This window comes from Papilio xuthus, unplaced genomic scaffold (assembly GCF_000836235.2).
Source record: "Papilio xuthus unplaced genomic scaffold, Pxut_1.1 DF825017.1, whole genome shotgun sequence".
NCBI classification, from domain to species: Eukaryota; Metazoa; Arthropoda; class Insecta; order Lepidoptera; family Papilionidae; genus Papilio; species Papilio xuthus.
The window spans coordinates 256,955-277,070 of record NW_013533632.1 but is presented as its reverse complement, the minus strand read 5'-3'; the positions used below and the strand labels follow the sequence as shown (position 1 = coordinate 277,070).

At 37.5% G+C, this 20,116-nt stretch overlaps 1 protein-coding gene across 9 annotated transcripts in view; it reads right to left on the bottom strand.

The window, feature by feature from the left end:
* Positions 1–20,116, bottom strand: part of Imp (IGF-II mRNA-binding protein) — a 52,703-nt gene that overhangs the window by 12,474 nt on the left and 20,113 nt on the right. Inside the window, exons 1-2 of one of the 9 annotated variants that reach the window (XM_013323714.1) lie at positions 12,336–12,426; positions 6,162–6,308 (exon numbers count right to left, since the gene is read on the bottom strand). The exons of 6 other annotated variants lie outside the window; for them this stretch is intronic. In XM_013323714.1, the coding sequence (XP_013179168.1) occupies positions 6,162–6,256 (95 nt within the window). In that variant the 5' untranslated portion in view covers positions 6,257–6,308; positions 12,336–12,426. Of the gene's footprint in view, positions 1–6,161; positions 7,216–12,335; positions 12,427–20,116 lie in introns of those variants that run through there. 2 more of the 9 variants (XM_013323713.1, XM_013323715.1) reach the window with 2 other exon arrangements.

Sequence of the window (20,116 nt, the reverse complement as noted above, 5' to 3'; positions counted from 1 at the left end):
GGGGGGGGGGGGGGGGGGCTCGGGGCTAGCGTGTACGCGACGATATGCCGCCAGCGCGAGCGTCGTTTGACTGAAGCGGTGAGCAGTACGGCGCGAGCTTGGGCCAGTGCGGGCGCCGCGCGGGGGCAATGTCGAGCGGGCTTCGCCGCGCCGCACCGCGCCCGCGCCCGCGCTGCCTGCCGCCAACGCGAACGCCCTCGCTGCCGCATCGGTTCGCGCTCTGATAAAAACAATCCACAAACTCTGCTCGCTTCTAATTGCTCTGCGCGTCCATTTCCATGACTTTTCTATATAGCAGCTTCAACGCCACTACATCATACCGACAACACTACATACTCGAATTATATTATGCTACAGCTACAACAAACTATCAAGATAAGATTATTGCTTGGGTTGTCACCATTTAAACTTGGTGTTTAATATACGAAAGATGTGCTTAAGGCATCATAAAACTTTGCGAGGACGCCAAAAATTCGCTAAAATGTTAACGTCGCAATAAATCTATTATATCAACGACGGCAAATAAATAATAGGATAAAAAATTATCTAAAGTAAATAAAAGTAATTGTATGGGTATCTTTTTCTTTTGATTTGTCAATTTTGGGTCAGGCTTTATTTAAAGATGGTACATTGTGTCTTAAATCATTCACTGCTGACAATGCCTGGGGGTTTGAGATTGGAGTTTCATCTTCATCACTCAGGGGCCTCCGTGATATTAGAATTTTCAATGAGATGTTCAATAGTTCGAATCTTGATTGGTGCCACATTGCCATAGTTGGAGGAATAACCAAGATAAACCTGCAGTATCACAGGTTCTTATTCTTCTAACAGCAAGTCAAATACGGGGTTAATTCGGAAACCACTGCCGGTACAATACGAGCGGCTTATGATGGCCTAATGAAAGTGATGATCGTATTAAGCGTTAAGGAATAAGGAAAATTTTGACTACTGCACATCACAGGCACTGGGGCGATTTATATTTTGATAACCAAAGTTCGAAGGTGGAAGGTGAAATATGCGAAAAATTAGTTTTTCGCATATTTAAGCACAATGGACAGCACAGTTACTTATAAATTCCGGGTGACGTCATTCTTCACATTTACAATTGTTATTATAAGAAATTATAAAAACCAGATTTGATTTTTTTAATACCACTGGAATCTTAGGTAAACTTTAATATATGTACAACATTTTTAATTAATATATAATTAATTATTTATAAATATATAATTAACATGTTTTTTTTGATTAGTCAATTCTCCAGACAATCACCATTTTACCTGGAAAATGTGCAAATCGTCATTAAACATTTTATTGCTTTACAACATTACAACGACATACTTATACGACGTTAACGAAAGCACCTGGCGTCTCTGCGTTTAAGCTCTTCGTGACGCGGCGTAACCACAGACTATTTTATTTGCAGGTTTCGTTACGAGCTTACGTCAAAATTGGCGTTGCAGACGAAGAGCGGTAGCGGTGCAACGACGCAAGGTGCACAAAAAGAGTAGACTTAATTTCGAACTGTTGCCGCGTGTATTAATAACAGACCTATTATTATTCACTGACGGCGCGGCGCACCTTGCCCCAAGCGCAAGCGCAAGCGCGTGCCCGCGCGCGCGCGTGACCCGATGTGCATACAGTACGCCAAAAAGCGACGCGATACGACAAGACGCGGTGCGGTGCGGCGACCACTCGTCATCCTCTCACATTGTCTGCTGCCAACAGGTTTCTCTTTGCGCCACTCACGATGCAAGCGTAAAATTTCCACCCAACTACCGGCAACTGCTGCATTCTCTGTCTCGCCAAAACTTCTGACTTAAATGTAATTTGGTACAAACATAGAGCCTGAGTAAAGACGTAGGTTACTCTTTTAAAACGAAATAGGGTTGGTAGTGCGGGTTGAAATTGTATGGAATAATCGTCATTTTTAGGTTGTTTATGATAAAAAAAAATGACATTACAATTTGCGAGCTAGTATTTTATAATGTCAACGAAGACTACGACAAAGTACAATAATAGTGTTGAGTATAATAAATATTTAAACAAATGATTCGACTGGAGCTATCAAATTTAAGAGTTTATTCACCTTTCTGTTTATGTAACGCGCCGCCGCGCCAGAGTCCGCGAAGGGTCAAGGTTCATTAAAAACGCTATCATTGCCGCGAATAGACGTCATAGACATTTGAAACATTATATTGTTATAGTAACTTATCTATCATTATACCAACATATCGTTTTATAAGGATTAAAATGAAATTTGGCATGGATGTACAAATATAGCCTTTTTTTATTCCCGAGCGAACAGAACCGTGGGCGTGAGCTAGTGAAATATAAATTGTGAAAATCAATTTGAAACTACATAGACATGTAGCAGTGCTCAAACAAATGATAACACGAACTTATACATCGAAATTTTGTAGACAGTGAAAAGATAATACATAATTAAGGCATATAATAAATCGATGTTACAACTGACTGCGTGATAAATCGTCTAATTTAATATTCAAGTTACCTACCATTATAGTAACTAATTGACTTGATTTTTTTTCCCGAAAAAGAAAAGGTTCCCGGGACTTGACTTATCAAAGGTATTTTTACTGGACAAAATGTTGGCGACGCACACTGTGCAAAAATTTTGGCTTCCAGATATTTTCCTCCGATATTATTTAGTACGTTTTTTTGGCTTTAATCCGTTTCGTATGACTAAATACATGTCTAATAACGTTAAATTTAATGAATATCAATGCTTACGGCGCTGTTAGGAATATTTCCCTGAAAATTTGTATGGAGGCGACATTAAAATCAGCGAAAACTCAGCTATCGCTGGATTGCCCTGGATTATTTCCTTATGGGTGATGTTTTAAAGATGTATTTGGAATTTTTGGCATACTGTATATCACGGCCACTGGTGCGATTTTTAGGTTTTTTTCTAAGGTCATAAAATGAGTTTTTCGCTTATTTCAGCAAAATAGTAAGTTTTGTCAAAAAGTGGCCTAAGACAAAATAGTAGATTATAAAATTCCCTATTACAAAAACCCTTACATTTTTGTAAGTGCCGCCGTTTCCGAGTTATTATATAACAGTTCATACACCAAAAAAGTCATATTTTTCATCATCAAAGCATCTATGCGAAATTTCAAACCTTTAGGGTCTATTGGTTTGGGCTGTACGATGATATAATGATATTGATATATAAGTCGAGTCTATTTGTCCATGTAAATTAACTGTTTAAAACGTTATATCTCAAAAACGGTGGAATATATGAAAAAAAGATATATGCGAGTTTGTAATAGGGTATTTTATAACCTACAATTTTGTCTCGGGTAAATTTATGACAAAACTCACCATTTTGCTGAAATACGGAAAAAAAAATTTATGACCTTTGACCTTAAAAAAACTTAAAAATCGCACCAGTGGCCGTGATACGCAGTATGCCAAAAAATCCAAATACATTGTAAAAACATCACCTATAAGGAAATAAGGGGCAATCCACCGATAACTGAGTTATCGCTGATTTTAATTCAGTTTCCATACAAATTTTCAGGGAAATATTTCTAACATCCCCGTAAGCATGTATATTCAGTAAATTTTACGTTAAGAGACATATATTTAGTCATACAAAGCAGACTCAAGGAAAAAAATATACTAAAAAACATCAGAAGATAATGTATATAACAGTCCAGAAAATGCCTACACTGCGACGCGTACCCAAGGCGATGTAAATTCTCAATATCAGTCGCTCGCTGCCGGATTGTGTGACTGAATGAGAAACACTGTTTTTCTAAATGATGGACCAAATCTTTATTAGTTAACTTTTGTAAAAACGCGTCATTCGTCTAGTCGCTATGCCTGTACTGATCTAAAATTCAACTTATGCCGACATTAATATTTGTGTTCTGTACGGCGTTCGCTCTACCAATTTCATCACAACCGATCAGTGAACACTATTGACGCCAATATTGAATTTATTTTTATAGACATTTGCGTTGCTGAGAAAACTTTCCCTGGAGAGTTCGAAAGTGCGAAATCTTATCGCGGAGAACGCAACACGGGCGGCGCAGCGCGGCGGCCAGAGCCCCGGCCCAGTGCATCGACCTATAATTACAAGCTCTACTCATGTACAAACACGCGTGGTGCCCCCCCGCCCCGCGGTGCCCCCTGTACACACTTTCCACTTAGCCACTAACCGCACCGTTCATAGAAAAATACCAGTTAGTGAGGGGTCGTAGACGGTTTCCCCGCCAAACTGTAAAAACGAAGACAACGTTAATCTACATTACCTTTTCTTTAAGGGCTCTGTTTCTTGTTAAAGAGCAGCTCTTTTTATAGTCTTGGAAACCTCAACATTATACTAATCTGGTCTTATTACCTTACTTGACCATTTATTTTTCGATTTAAAACAGGCAAACTGTTTTTTTTTAGGTTATTAACATGTAGTCAATGAAAAATAAAACATTATTTGTTAAGTTCTTTCTTCAAATAAAAACAGTAAGCTTAAGTTAAAATTAAGAAATACATATAGGCGAAACGTTTATTACCAGATCAGGCTTTGCTTTAAGCTGAGTACCTATGAATAGTAGCTGGTGGTGATTTTAAACAAGTTTGAAACTTAGCACTTTTTATATTCGCCATAAGAACTGAAATTTGAACTGGGTTTTCTTAGATGGGTTCACCAACGATGTGACCGGGACAATTTGGCGTCCCGGCATTTTGGTCGGGGACATTCGGTATTCATGTGTATAGTAAATACTTCATGGTAATTAAAGTTTAGTATATATGAATAACAAAGTGTTTCGGAACCGATTCAAATTACGTTTAAAGAGTTTGGACACTTTTTTTGATTAATCTCATTAAGAAAAAGAATTCGAACAAATTTTCGGCAAATTTTCTTTTATCGAAAATTTATTTTCAATTTAAAACAATTTTCATAACAAATACGAACAGGTGGTCCCGCTTCATCATAGTAGCGGCAACTAATACATTTTTAAACAAAAAAGTAAAAGCTAATAAAATGTACTCTTCGTCACAGTCTATTTTATTACAATCTTTGAAAGCGGGCATGTCACACTCGCATAAAATGTATGAGTAGACAACCAAATGAAAAATCGTGGTGCAAAATTACCTTTGAAGTTCGCAGTTTACCGACAAGCGGCGCGAAGTTGTTTCTTCAACTGGTAGTTACGACCTCTGGGGCTAAAGGTTCCATGCGATTGCGAATATTCGAGATCTCAGATGCAGTATGTATAGTCCCATGTTACGGAATACCACAGGACTACTTCATACAAATAGAAACTAGGGATGGACGTTGACGAACTAGTCTTATAACAAGAAACGCAAATGTACTATCTATACGTTGGAACACGTTTCTACTAGGCAAGCCACGGCTAATATGTATTGCGGACTTAATTTCATGGCCACATTATGCCCAGTCGAAGACGTGGCTTAGTAAATACTGCAGGGACAATGTTAGATAGACTGCGATTTACCAGTAAATAAAAGATATTAGAAGATATAGGTATAAATTTTTCCATTAGATTTCGCCACAGTCTAAACATAATACGTGTTTATACAAAAAAAGATGATAGTCACTAACGGATTAAACAGTCCAGATAAAATAACAACGTATGGTTACCTACACAATTGTTCAGTCAGAAATGGAGTGGTCCGTCCTAAAACGTCTACATTATTGCCAGTTGCGGCGGAATGGCTAAACTGAAAAGTAGAACGCCATCCCAGTTATCAGGCAGACTGGCTTTCGTGAATGTCCACATTAATCCAGTTGTATGTCCGTGCCGATTTCGAGCGCAATTGACATATTGAAATGGCCTGGAGTGGACAGGGTAGATCGCCACATCCCAGTTATCGGTCAGACTGACTTATTGGCTTCAGTGGGTGGCACATTAGGCCAGTTGTACGTCAGCGCCGATTTTGAGCGCGACTGGCCTAAAGTGGACGGGGCATTAATGTAAATTAGACTATTTTCTATTACAATGTTATTAGTGTGAACATACTATGAGAAAGAAGAAATTTTATTTTATCGTTTCCTCTAAATAAATTATTACCCTGTAAATAGTTTTATGACCAATTAATTTATGAAAATTTGGTATGATTAGCTATTATAAAGTTTAATTAAAATTACTACTATATTTGTAACTAACCTTTGATCCTGATGGTCCTCTGGTTCAAACATTTGGTCGTGATCCTCCTGAGACAGGCTTAGATTGCCAAATTGTTGGTCCAGGGAGTTTGACATATTCACAAAATTCAAATATTAACGTAAAACTGTAATAATGGCACTGTCACACCTAATTAAAAAGGGCACGAGGTAACACTAGACACAAACTATGTGAGAAGTTTGCAAGAAACCTAAAGGTAAGTATATAGATATAGAATAGAGTGGAGTGTAGTGGCGTGGCGTTAACGACGGCGTGGATGTTAGTGCGAACGGGCGTACGATAGTCGGTGCGCACACGTGCTCGCTACAACAGGCGCGGTGTTTGTTTTCGTGTTACATAACAGAATGTGCGGCGACAGCGAGTACGACAGAAGTACCGGCACACAGGCTGGGGTGGGTCGGGTTAGATGTCTTATCTAAGAGCGGCCGCGCGTGGAGAAGGGATGGGATCCGGGACGCGAGCGCGCGAAGGCACGTGTACGCCGTGCGTACAGTTCACAGGCTATTGAGATCGCTACACAAGCACGACTGTCTAGTGGGGAGCTGCTGTGCGTGACTGCGCCGAGGCGAGCGGGGCGCGAGCGTCGCCCGCCCGACTCGTTTCTTTGAGCGACCATTTCGTGTAGATTTTGTTGTTGGAGAATGCGCGCGCTGGGCGTGGCGGAATGAGGCCCGCGGGGAGAGGACACCGCACCGCACCTCTCTGACGCTAAATTATTGATTTTAATGTTTTATCGAATCCTAAAATTGCGCAAAAATCCAGCTTAAAAGTATAAACATCTTAATGAACATTGAAGCTCATTATAATAAGAACATTTTATTTTGTAATTTATGAAAAAATACTTTACGTTAGTGCATAGATATACCTATAGCTAGACTCATCTTACTTCTAGACATAGTTTTTTTTTTTCATTTTGACGTTTAAGTGTGCTTATTTTCGAAAAATCTCTAGTTGGTAGGTATATTTAGGGATGATTGGTTTGACAATTCACTAAAGATGAGAAGTAAAATTTGTTATGAAGATTTTCGATTATTGTTCTCATAAGTTTTGTATTACAATATAATTAAAATTGCTGCAATTGAAGAAATAATACATTAAACCAAAAATTGAGATGTTGACAAACAAAAAAGAAATGTATTTAATGTTTTTTTTGTATATTATATATGCGGTACACAGACAAGTAACTATTAAATTCAAAAAGTGGTAATACCTAAATTATAGTACTTAGTACCTCGATTAATTTTATTACAAGAACAATTCTATAGTTCATAGTTCTTTGTTTAGCTCGTACACGGTCCAGCACTAGACGAACGCGTTCGTTAAATACAACATTAATCTTCATACAAAATTAATTCGAAAATTTCATAACTTCAGTTGTCAAACTGATCTTCCAATACACAACACTGGGTATAATGTGCGTGACGCATGTATAACAGTAAAATAAAATAAAAAAAAAACAAATTCAGAAAACCAAAACATTTATTTTTATCTTTATATTTCTTTACTAGTATAATAAAAAATTCGAAAATTCGGGAAGCAAATATAAGTCAAAATATTTAATATCGTTATTTTATTGTTTTACACTAGCTGTCGCCTGAGACTCCGTTCACGCAGAATTAAAAAAGTTTTAAATTAAAAAAGTCAAGGCTATGTACAGCGATGGATCTCGCAGTCATTCCGAAGAACACATTTAAACATACATACATCCACACATACATCTAAACAGTTAAATTGAATTGAAATCCAAAACATATTTGTCAAGCAATATTGTTTTTATTATTGAAACATGATAAGTGTAGTGTGGCAAATACTTTTTAAACTTACTTAAAAAGAATAACTTACATTTCTTGTAAATATATTGTAAATGCCAAGACTGGGAAAATTTTCTACCCAAGAGGTTTGCTTCTTTTCGAGCAAATACGATAATGTTTTTACAAAGGTATTCAAAGTTAATTTAATATTAGGACCAATTACCTAGAAAGTCAAGTCAAAGAACTTCATTTACTTGTACTTAAATCTATATAACGATTGATGATGGCCTAGTAGTGATGATTGTAATTTTCAAGTAATTATAGGAACCCAGTCATAGGGCCCATCTTACGGATCGAGACATTCTTTTTTACCTTTCCTGAAAATTAACACGAGTGAATGGCATGTTAATTTATACTAAAAATATTATCTTAAGGAACAGAAGGTCCTAAAGTAACTATCATAGCAATTATAAAAATAATTTACCACCAAAAATAAAACCCGCAAAACAGTCTCGACCCACCCCGGACGGTTATGGCTGGCCACTAGGGGTAATTGTCGTCCGTCCTTAAATTCATATTAATTAGGTAAAATAATTATTATTTGACTTTTCTCTTATGCCTTTTGTTTGTTTATACATATAGTAAAATTAAATTTATTGAGGTGTCCAGAAAGAACGTTTCAACGGAGTGCCATGCCACAAATATTATACCTTTGACTAAAACATGACGATATAACTTATCTCTATGCAAAGTTGCACTAAAAGCCTCCAAAGTTTAAATTATTTTACATTTATTCAAATATCTCAGTTTATTCATATTGAACTCAGTTTTTCGTTGATAAACTACATCCCTTTTTGAAGGACAAACCTTTAGTCAACAAAGTTAACAGCGAGAACCACATATCCAAACAATACTTAACATAATTTCGCAACAGCACGTATTATGTAATTTTTTTTTGCATAGAAAATTTTAATTTGGCAGCTGTGTCACAAAACAGTATTTTTTAAATTAATTTATTAACTGTAACTGCGACACCATGACATTTTTATTTTTAAACCTAAAGAATCTATAGTAGTCCATTTTACAGGACTGTTCATTTTACAGGACAACGTGTACTAAGAGTGGTGCGTGGTAATTGCAATGAAAATAACAGGACATATAAAATACTTGTTACGTGACACACACAAGTATAAGTGAGTGCTGAGTGTGTGATACAAGCTTCCTAGATGGACCTACAATTTATTTAATTTTGTATTCATTGAAATATGATAGTTAATAAATGAAATTAAGTCACATATTTTTGTAAATTTAATAGGTACACATCTTTTTTAATTTAATGTTCATGTCTTACTCATAAAGTTTATATGGATGGATGTTTGTTAGAAGGCGGATCTCCACAATGGATGCATGGATCTTTCTGATATTTGGAAAAGATTTAAATATGATGATTGGGCCTGGAAGAACACAAGAGCTACACTAATCAAGTTTTTTTTTTATTAATTTCTCGCGAACGGAGACGCGGGCGACAGCTCATTTAAATACAGTGGTAGCGCAAAGACACGCAAACAAACTCTTACAATAATAATATCAGTAATATACAGCGTGTCCTAAAATTCATCGATAAAACTGTAATGGTGTATAGCCAGATCAAAACTACACGGGGAAATATGCTAGAAAAAATCCAACTCTTTTTGAAGAGAAAAATTGCACGATAACATTCCTGCATTAAGCACAGAAAATAATTAACTTTGACTTTTTTTTTAATTTTAGAACATTTGAATTTTTAACCAACTTTGACATGCTACTGTGTAAAAAAATGTATAAAGAGTACCACGGCACTAAATTACAAAAGTAGGCGCAACTTCACCAAGATAATAAAATGCTACAATACTGTGATAAAACCTGCAAAAATTCTAAGAACTTAATTATTAAAAACTAACAGTGATCATTTTGCTTAGATATTAAGAATTTTATTAAGTGTTTAAAACTGGGTTTTCGGTTACAGATTTAGGATCTTTTAACTACATATTTACTAATATCCCCGTAGGTTTATCTCTTCTGCAGCATCTGAGTTTCTTAGACGGAGTTCGTCAGTTCTCGCCAGTGGTTTTGAATAGACCGTCTTTGAGACATACCCAGTAAGTAAATCGAGTGGATTTCCATCCACAGAAAATGGTGGCAATGAAATTGGACCTTTAATCATATTATATTAAAGGCCACCTGAATTCACCAAAATAGCAAAGCGACTGCTGCCCATAGCCCGCAATTCCAGATGCGCTGCCTACTTTCATTCGATAGAGGTCCAATGTATGTTCCCTCTTCGTCAAATTCACTAAATTAAGAGTCTAACATTAGATATAATACAAATATACAACGCGTCCCAATATTCAATGACAAGCAGTTAATATGGTGCATTGGCCAGGTCAACAACTATGTGAGAAAAAATAGTCTTTTTTTTAGGCACATTATTTTTTGTTTTTACCTTACCAAACATCCGTACTTTAAGTAGAAAAAAGAAAATATTTTGATATAAATATTTTAGAGTATTTTAACTTTCGACATGCTACTGTGTGAAACTACCACGACATGTAAAGTATGTACATAATTTAGAGCAACTCATCAAGATTATTAAATGCTATAACACTGATAAAACCTGAAAAAAGTATTAGAGTTATTATTAGTTTCCAAGAACGTTTTCCAATTTACTAATTTTGGTTTCTTGATAAAACATATTCTTGTCATTATCTCTGACAAAAGTTACTGATTTAGGACCATTGGACTATTCACAAATATAATTGTGGGTTAAAAATTTTACAGTGTGATATTTTATAAAAGATATCAAGTTGTCAAGTCTTGCTTAGCATACTTTTCTTTTCGGCAGCCCCTGTAAAAAAATCCAGCGCATTTAAATCCGGAGAACGGGAGTTGAACCTTTTTTTATATCAATGTGGCAAACGACCACAATTTTTCAGTCAGAACTGGACTGGCATAAAAAAGGCCGTCTACATTATGCCAGTTGCGGCGTAATAGCCGAACTGGGCTGAAAAGTAGAACACTTACTGATTACAGTGGGTGTCTATATTATGCCAGTGTATTATGTCAGTGCTGACTTTGAACGTGGCTGGCTTGATGTAAACCAAGCATTATTCCCTTGTTACATTGGCGCTTGCATATAGATAGGCTTGGCAGACATAATAGGGAGTAGCACTCGACTTGTAATAATTTGCCTACACTGCCTGCGCGTTGGGTTCCACTCAGTTTAGCCACGGCATATTATTTTGCCAGCCGGCTTTACGATACGACGATGCGCTTGGCCACATTATAAACATTCGGCCTAAACAGAGTAAGCTTTACGATTAATTGCGGATAGTACATATAAAAACTTCACAATTATTACAAATATTAAATATTTGTTTTCGTAAAAATTTTTGCTTAAGGCGTTTTAGGTTTTTGAGCATAAAACACATGAATACCCATAAACCTCCATAAGCAAAAAGGTGTGGGTGGTAGTTTATTTCTCCAGAGGCTTTTTGAGGTGTTACTTTAGTGTTTTCAATAATATAACAAAATTTACATTCTAAAAGTAGACTACCCGTTTTCTTCACTAAAGTGACATTTAATAAAAAAAATCACTTTAGTGCTCCAAACGTATCCACATGCGGTATATTATCTATGATCTATGCTTTCTTTTGTTTTGTTTTCCAAGTGGCAAATAGGTATTTTAGCAAAATCAAAAGTGCACAACCACTTCGTGAAGTATATTTGTCAGTAGATTCGTGCGGCGGGGCTCCCCGCGCTCCCTTCGTGAAAGATGCGCGATGTTAAGGGAACGGTTCATGTTATACTTTACGTTTAGTTTGTTTTGATTATTCACTTTTTCGAAAGAGTATTTGTTAGTTGATACGTGTGGCACAGATAACCACGCACCTGCTTATTCTAGGATGCTTGGTTCCCCGTCCAACGAAAGACGCTACGAGAATTATTTGGAGTTTATTTTTAAATTATTACGAATTTAATTTCTCCCTTATAAAGGCTTATTAATTTTACATCCTTTACGGCAGGCTATTCTCGATATAATCACAACAAATGCGAAGGCACTTCGTGAAGTATATTCGTCAGTATAACCGTGCGGCAGCTCCCCGCGCCCTTGGTTTTCCAAGGCACTCGTCCGGGACCCGCGGGGGGCGTTCGCCCGACACCGCCTACTTTGTCCCGTACAGGCTTTGCTCGACTCGTGCCCCGCTTTATATAACCCTCCCCCCACCTTAAATGGCTATCAGCAGCCTACGATTTAAAATGAAGGCTCATTTCGTAGCAAACACAACACTAGCCCTTAGCCGTATGCCGGACAGACCGACGTCGTCTTCGCCATCTACATATCACACGTACGAAACCCTGACCATACATTCAACCGGTTCGCGAACTCGTAATGCCTAGTCACCCAATACTGCGGTAGGCTTTTGCGAGCCCGGGCACTTTAATGCATCTGCAATGCCGCGAGAAATAAAAACACACTCGTGGTACGCGGTTGTGATCGTTACGAGTTCGCGAGACTACTGCCGACTGGTCGATCGCGATATGAATAAACACGCGCAAAAGCAGCGCGTACGTTCCGTTCCAATGCAGGGAGAGAGGCGATGCGGCAATCGGAGCGAGCGAGTACAACGCGCGCCAACGACCGCGTCGTTACCACTGACTCACCGCGGGACCGCGGTCGCAGCTCTCGCCATCACCGCCGCCGCGCCGCGCCGCCCGCATTGCTACAATTCTTCGTGTATCACATTCAACCAATACATGTCTCCGCAAACCTCAGCCGAAAAATAGATGGATATTTGTAAGGTATCTACAGAACGGATATATGTTAAGAGCAAAGATTTGATTGTTTATTTTCACTTGTCATTGATCACTACTAAGAAACTACACGATCATCGGGTGACAACCTTAGACTATATTAATATTTTTTTTTAACTCCTCGCAGACGAAGTCGAGGCCGACTGTTAGTTTCAAGGGAGGGGGTGGGGGAAGCCAAAGTGCATTCGCTTCGAAACGATTCCTTAACGAACTTCAAAAATGTAAGGAAGTGACAATAACTTGCGATAAGTTGTCGAGTGTCAGTCAGCACGCACGCACAGCGACATATTTTTGCAATCCAATAATTATGGTTCTATTGGTATAATTATGGTACCAACATCGGCAACAATTTTTTTTTATGTATAATAAACTGTGGCAAACAAGTTCACCTAAAACAATCCAACATAAGATCCATAAGCCAATAACCCATTTGCGAGCAAAACCGCTGATCCGCCAAGGAACTTGCGAGGCAACGGTAGGACCCGTTGGCTAATCCGCAAATGGAGCAGTAAAACATCCGGACCGGCTCGCTGGCACACTGTGTATGCTTTAAATTTAAAGTCCGCAGTCAAGAAAACCCGCTGTGGATCAGGCGAGACAAGCGATCTTCGTGGCAGTCCGCATGTGACCAAAAATGGGTTAACGCTCATTTCGTCTGTATTTTCTAGCTGAAGTTCATACAATTTTTATAGTACATGAATATGTCTATGGTTTTACACCAGCAGGGACTATACTAACTGCGAAAAACATTCAAACTGTACAATTTCTAATGTTAAAAATTCCATACAATATAGTAGTCTTGATTCATCAAAAACCTCTGGCCGATGATCTAAACTAGACTGTTATTGATAATTCTTCTGATGTAGCAGTATACCAAAATGAATATATCTGTGAGAGCACGACATGCTTTCGCCAGCGCTGAGTTTGGTGCGCCAATGGTGATCCGAGGCAAGTCAACGAGCCAACGATTTCAACTTATAGTGGTAGGGATTTTTTACACGAAATTTTACAATCTATAATATTGGCTCAGGTAACTTTTTGACAAAACCACCATTTTGCTAAAATACGCGAAAAACACATTTCTGTGATCTTTGACTATTAACAACTTCAAAATCGCATCAAATACATAGTAGAAACATCAGGAGGAAGTAAGTGACAATTGTGCTACAGCAGAGTTATCGGACGAATATGACTATGAAAGCCGAAGTTTTTCCCCATTGCGCCGCTCGTTTGCCCCCTTCTTATAAAAAAAACCTGCCACGTGCGAGTCGGACTCGCGCACCAAGGGTTTCGTACAAACCTGTAGGTATATAACTTTACCCATTACAACAATCGACTCATAGTTGAAGATAATAAGTTTATAATTATTAAAAATATTTGTGATAACTAAAAATTTAAGGTTTTCGGAATTTTTCCAAATCCGAGTTTATATGTCATAAGACGTTGGTTCGTAACAAATTTCAAAATTCTGAGTTCACTGAAGGTTTTGATTCCCTGTGAGTATTTTGATTGCATTGGCTTAGAAGTTTGATTTCTTTAAATCTCGAAAGGCCCTGAGTATTTGAAATAAATTTTAGCTTAAGACCTCTACACGTTCTTGAGAAGGGTGAACGAAAGTTCTTGACAGGGCGAGAAAGACTGACGGTCAACATAGTGTTCCTATAAGTGTTTTTTTCCTTTCGAGGTAAGGAACATATATATATATATATATATATATATATATATATATATATATACATATTAATTTAAACTACCTAGTCTAGCCACATATACTGTCTTAAAACTTTCTGTTTAAAAACTTCGAAAATGGAATGTCATTTCGGATATTTTTGTTTTCATTGGACATTAGCTGGCTTTACTCTTCTAGAAAACCCTCATTTGATAGCATTAATCTAAGGAGTCATAGTGGAGGGGGCGTCAAAGAAGATCGAGGCTATGTTATAGCTCTACATAAGTGCTTTAAAACGCCGAGCGAGATATGTTCAATCTGTTACCATCGCTTCGATTTTCAATAGATTTCTTGTAGTATCAAAAGGTTCAGTGAGATGTCCTCTGTCGATGACAAAACCAGGAGCGGCCACCCGCAGGATTCCAGGACGCCAGCGGTGTCCAAAGCCGTTTGCTTAGCGAATTTGAAAAAATCCTCTCCGCAAGCAGAAAGTCTTGTCTACGGAGATTAAATTCCACCGAGAACCATCTCCCGCATAATTAAAGAAGACCTTGCCGCTTATCGACAAAGTACAGGACAACGCTTGACAGCAGGTTTACGAAACTTAAGAGCGATCAGAGCGAAAAAGTTGTTTCAACAGCACGCTAAAGGTTCCTGACACTCCTGTTTTCCGATAAGAAAATTTTTATGGTAGAAGAGAAAAACAACCTCGTCAGACTAACAGGGTCTATGTAATTTACACACAAAGAAACCCATATATTTAAAATTTACATACGTGCGAAAAACGTTTTCCTATGTCAGCTCTTGTCAGTAGACATTAAAAGTATACATTCTGATTGAGATAGCTTTAAACAAACATCTATCCATCCATCCACCCATCTAAACTTTCGCATTTATAATATCAGTAAAAAGTAAGATTAACTTCCCTCTGCACAATATATAATTAGTACACACAAAATGTATGTATGAAACTGTTCGCTGGTCGCAATGCGATGCGATGCGATGCGATGCGATGCGATGTGATGTGATGTGATGTGATGCGACGCGGCTAGAATTCATCGTTAGGAACATTAGATCGCCCATCTGCGGCCGGTACCCGTCGGCTATACCCCTCTGATATGTGAATTAATTGGAGATCAGGTTTGAAGCAGGATAAAAACCATTTTTTGTTAAAAGGATATTATTATTCACTAGCAAAAGGGGGTTAAATGAGCCATTATTATACGTATGTGAGCCAAAGATTTATCCTAAAAGCGCGAGACCGGAGGAATTCCCGGGCTCTTTGTAAAGGCCGACTTGGAAGTATTTAGAGGTGACCCCTCTCTCTCTCTCTCTTGTGTGCGTTTTGATGCCCCCTCGCATGCTTCGGATCGTTAGAAGATGAAGCCCTGCACATTTCAATATTATTAAAGGCGTACAAAGTTAAAGATTGATTACACCATTAAGTGGTTTGTGGCTATGAAGTTACCTTTTGCTCATTTTGCTCTAACATATAATACGCTACAACAAAGTGGATATCTACTAAAAGCATTATAATTCATGACAGCGCAATTGTGCAATAGCTGAGTTATCGTAGATTTTAATGACGTCTTTATATAAATTTTCAGGGAAGTGTTTTTCGTTTTATCGATAATCAACTTAAAACATAAACTTACCTTTTTCCATCGGTAAGATCGAAAAATATTATAATAGTCTGTGAAAGCTGAAATTTTTGCCCATTGTGGAGCCGTCGCAATGGGATTTACATACATACATACAAAACAAACTTACATACCCACCAACAACATTACCCCTTTTGTAATAATGGCACGTTGCAAAACCAATAAATGAGTACATATCTTGTTTCGGATTTTCATATTGTTCATTGTATTGTATTGTTTTGTTATTGTTTCATATTCATATAAACATATTAAGACAAAAATAAGACAGAGACCAGACCAGTTTCAGTTGCTAGGACCCGGTAGGTATGCCAGAGGTTTCATAGCTTATTATTATATTATCTATTATACAATTCGCTCTCAGTTTTTTTGGTAAAACTCACCATTTCACTGACCCGGTTTTTCTCCATATACGGTATCGATGGAGAAAATTTTCAGCTCTGTACAAATTATTGTACCCTAGAATAATCGAATTTGTCCAAGCTATAATATGAAATACTCACTGTGGTAAAGGTCTAAAATGGGGGCCAAACTTAGTGAGGAGCAACGTTATTTATGCGGCTGAATTTTATGAAAAAAGAAATAAATTCCTCCCGGCCCAAAAATTTACTTCATCTGTAGGATTTTTACAAATTTACTCTTTTAAGATCTAAAAAGGGGGGATGTAAGTTCGTATTTACAAATATTTTTCATATCACAGATACAAGGCCTAAACTTAATGTTTCGATTTTAATTCCGCGAGGCTAAAGTCGCAGGCAATTGCTAGCCTGACATATAAAAGCACTAACCAAAAAGAAAGAGGAAAGTCGATAATCCTCAGCAAATATAATTGACAATATGCAATAACCCAAACCTTAACTAAAAAAATCCACTGACTTAGCCTCTAATGGACGAAATACAAATAAAGCAACATGACTCACGTCCGTAACCAAGAAGGGTAGGCAGAGACTACGAACTTCCATCTGCTTACTCGCACACCTGCTTTGACACACTCTTTCGCTTCTACATTCATACACCTCGGTTTCGGCGGCTCTTAATACCGCCCTTCTTGAGTATTTTATCAATCTTCGCGCCATAAACGTGACTCCCTATTATACATGGATGAAATATGGATGGATGGATAGATGGATGTACCCTAAGCGTGCGGCCTTGAGGTATGCTACTCTCCGAAACATGTATTTAATAATCTACTGGACGTACTTTGGAGCTAGATTGTGCCTTTGTAACTGTTAATCTAGTGCAAACAGAAAAAAGATTCGCTCTTTTCGCGGTTTCGACGGCGGCGGCGGCGGCGACAACAACGGCGCAGCGACGCCGGTGGCTGGGCGTCGCGGCGGCAGCAGCCAATGGCGCGTCAGCCACACCCTCCGCGGCAGTTGCACATGCACAGCGCGCAACCCCACTCCTAAATCACGCGTGGGCCATTCTAGTTATTGATGAGCAAATAACAAAACTACTTTGTTCTTTGTCGTTTTTGAACACAAACCGGAAAATTGTTCAGTATTTGTTGTGTGATAAATAAATACTAATATTACAAATGCGGAAGTAACTCAGTATGTCGATCGCTCTTTCACCCAAAAACTACGGAACTTTGGTACACACATAGTCTAGAGCCTGAGGAAAGTCATAGGCCAGTTTTTAATGAGAAAAGGGTTGTAAGGGGTGGACATTTGTGTTGATTAACGTACTTTATCTAGCAATATGCAGAATTTTTATAAAATCCCTTGCCAGATATAAATTATGGATACATTATCAAATCAAAATGTAAATAAAAAAGAACTAACGGCAAGATTTTTGATGAATCACCTTATTTTTTAAATTTGACCAAAAATCGTCCGCCAATGTTTGCCAATTCGGAATAAGGGGCACGTTCGCCAATCTCGGGGATGCCTGTTTGTGTTCGGTGTTTGCCACGTGTTTGATGATTGTGGCTGTTTGTAATAAACAAGGGTCGTTGCATTATATCGTACAATGGTTGAAACGATTACGATTAACACTTGTATACTAATCTTTTTCCATATTTTTGTTTTTTTACTAATCTCTTTATCACAGATTTTTTTATTGTTTAGACATCGCGTAAATCATTTAATGGCAATTCTAAAACTGGAAATGCTCAAATGACATCAAAGGCTATTGCCATTGGCTTATATTTATTGTTACCATGTCATTACATCATTATTTCTTGGTTGCTGCTATTAGCGATATGTAGCAATGTTTTCCTATTTATTTGCCTCCTAAGTTTAATAACGTGAAAATATATAAGCTATAGCATATCGTCGGTGTTGGAATTTTTATTAAAAAAAGAATTATAAAAAATATGCTTGCTGACATACAACGAAACAAAGAATCGTGTGTAGTATCGGCAACAGTTATGGCTATATATAATATTTTCTAGTTATTATAAAAATAACCGTGCACTAATAATAGTGTTTTTAAATTTCAATATTAGTTCACAAGAGGAGGAGGTGAGAGTCAAAAGTTGGTAAAAAAAAACATTATGCACGATTCCCAATATTAAAAGCTTACAGAAAAAAAAAGATTCTTAGTTCTAGTTCTTAAACAGCTTAAAAATTAGAAATCAACAATAGTGTAAGTCGGCGGGCGCGATGTCCCCTCACCCAACAACAAGTTGAATTGCTAGTATATGATGTGTGACCTTCGTGTGTCCCTGAAGTTTCCAACAGGCATTGCTTAGCCGGCGGGACCGAGGCCGCGCGGGTCCCACGATTGCGCCCTTTGCCGAGGGATAATCACTGCTCCCTTTGTGCTGAAACTTAGCTCGAATCCAACACAATATAGATAATAAAAATAAAGTACACAATACTAAGTGATCGCTTCTATCTTAAGGGTCGAGAATTAGTCGTCCACAAGCAGGTAGCTGCAGATTATATCTCGCAATTATATTTTGTCATCCGTATTATGTATATTACGGATTTATTTGGGATGGGGTTGGGATAAAATCCGTTACAAATATTCCGATGGTTGTTTCCATAGAACTCCAAACAGATAAAATTGTTAACTTTTATTCCTTATTCATTGTTAAAATCTTACTAATATTTATAAAAATGAATGTTTTGATGTTAGGAATGAATTGTAAAAAGTTATCTGCAGAGCGGCTCAACGGATCTCGATGAAATTTGGCATCGATGTAGCACATAGTGTTATTTTTTGTTTTTAATACCGCGCGGACGGAGTTGCGAATGACAGCTAGTTATATAATGACGATATTCCAAATGTCATTAGTGTACGTGGCGTGGCCGCAAATGTTCACCAGTGTAAAAAATCCCAAATTCGGGAAAACATAGCGTATAAAAATTTGAAGTTAAATAAACTAAAACGTTTGTTGGGATTGCACGATGATATATTCTTCGAATTCAACTGTTTAAGGCGTTGTGAGAGGCTAAATGTGCTTAGTAAAAAGCGTAGAACAGGACATCTAAAAAGACTTTGTTAGTCATATTTTAGTATGTGTCACTTCAGTCCTTTAACTAGATTCTGGTCGAACAGAATTTGGATTGGATGCAATTTTCTCGATAAATTTCTTTTTTGAAAATGTGCTTTCTTCGGTAAGAAAAACTGTGCATCTACAAAACTGCGACGAATTTAAGAAATCTAAATGCTTTATTCAATACATATATCTATCTTATCTAAATTTTGGTCGAACGGTTTTTCGGTACGTTCATTATATAATTTTTAATCGAATTTTATTTGTAAAATGCATCCGACGCCATCAATTTTCTCGCGTCAGTCCGCCTCTGGGCGTTGTTAAGGCCGGACCTGTGCTTGTCGCTCCCGCGTGGTGTATCGCGATAAATAGCGACTAGCGAACGCTCGCACTTTCAAGGTCTTTATTCAAGAGTGATAGTAGAAAAAAACACATGATATATTTATTTAACACATAATATCTTCAACAATGAGAAAAAAATTAAATATTTTACATAAATAAATAAAAATATATTAACTTTAGCTACTGATTGTATTTTTTAATGTGTGTATATGTTATTTAAT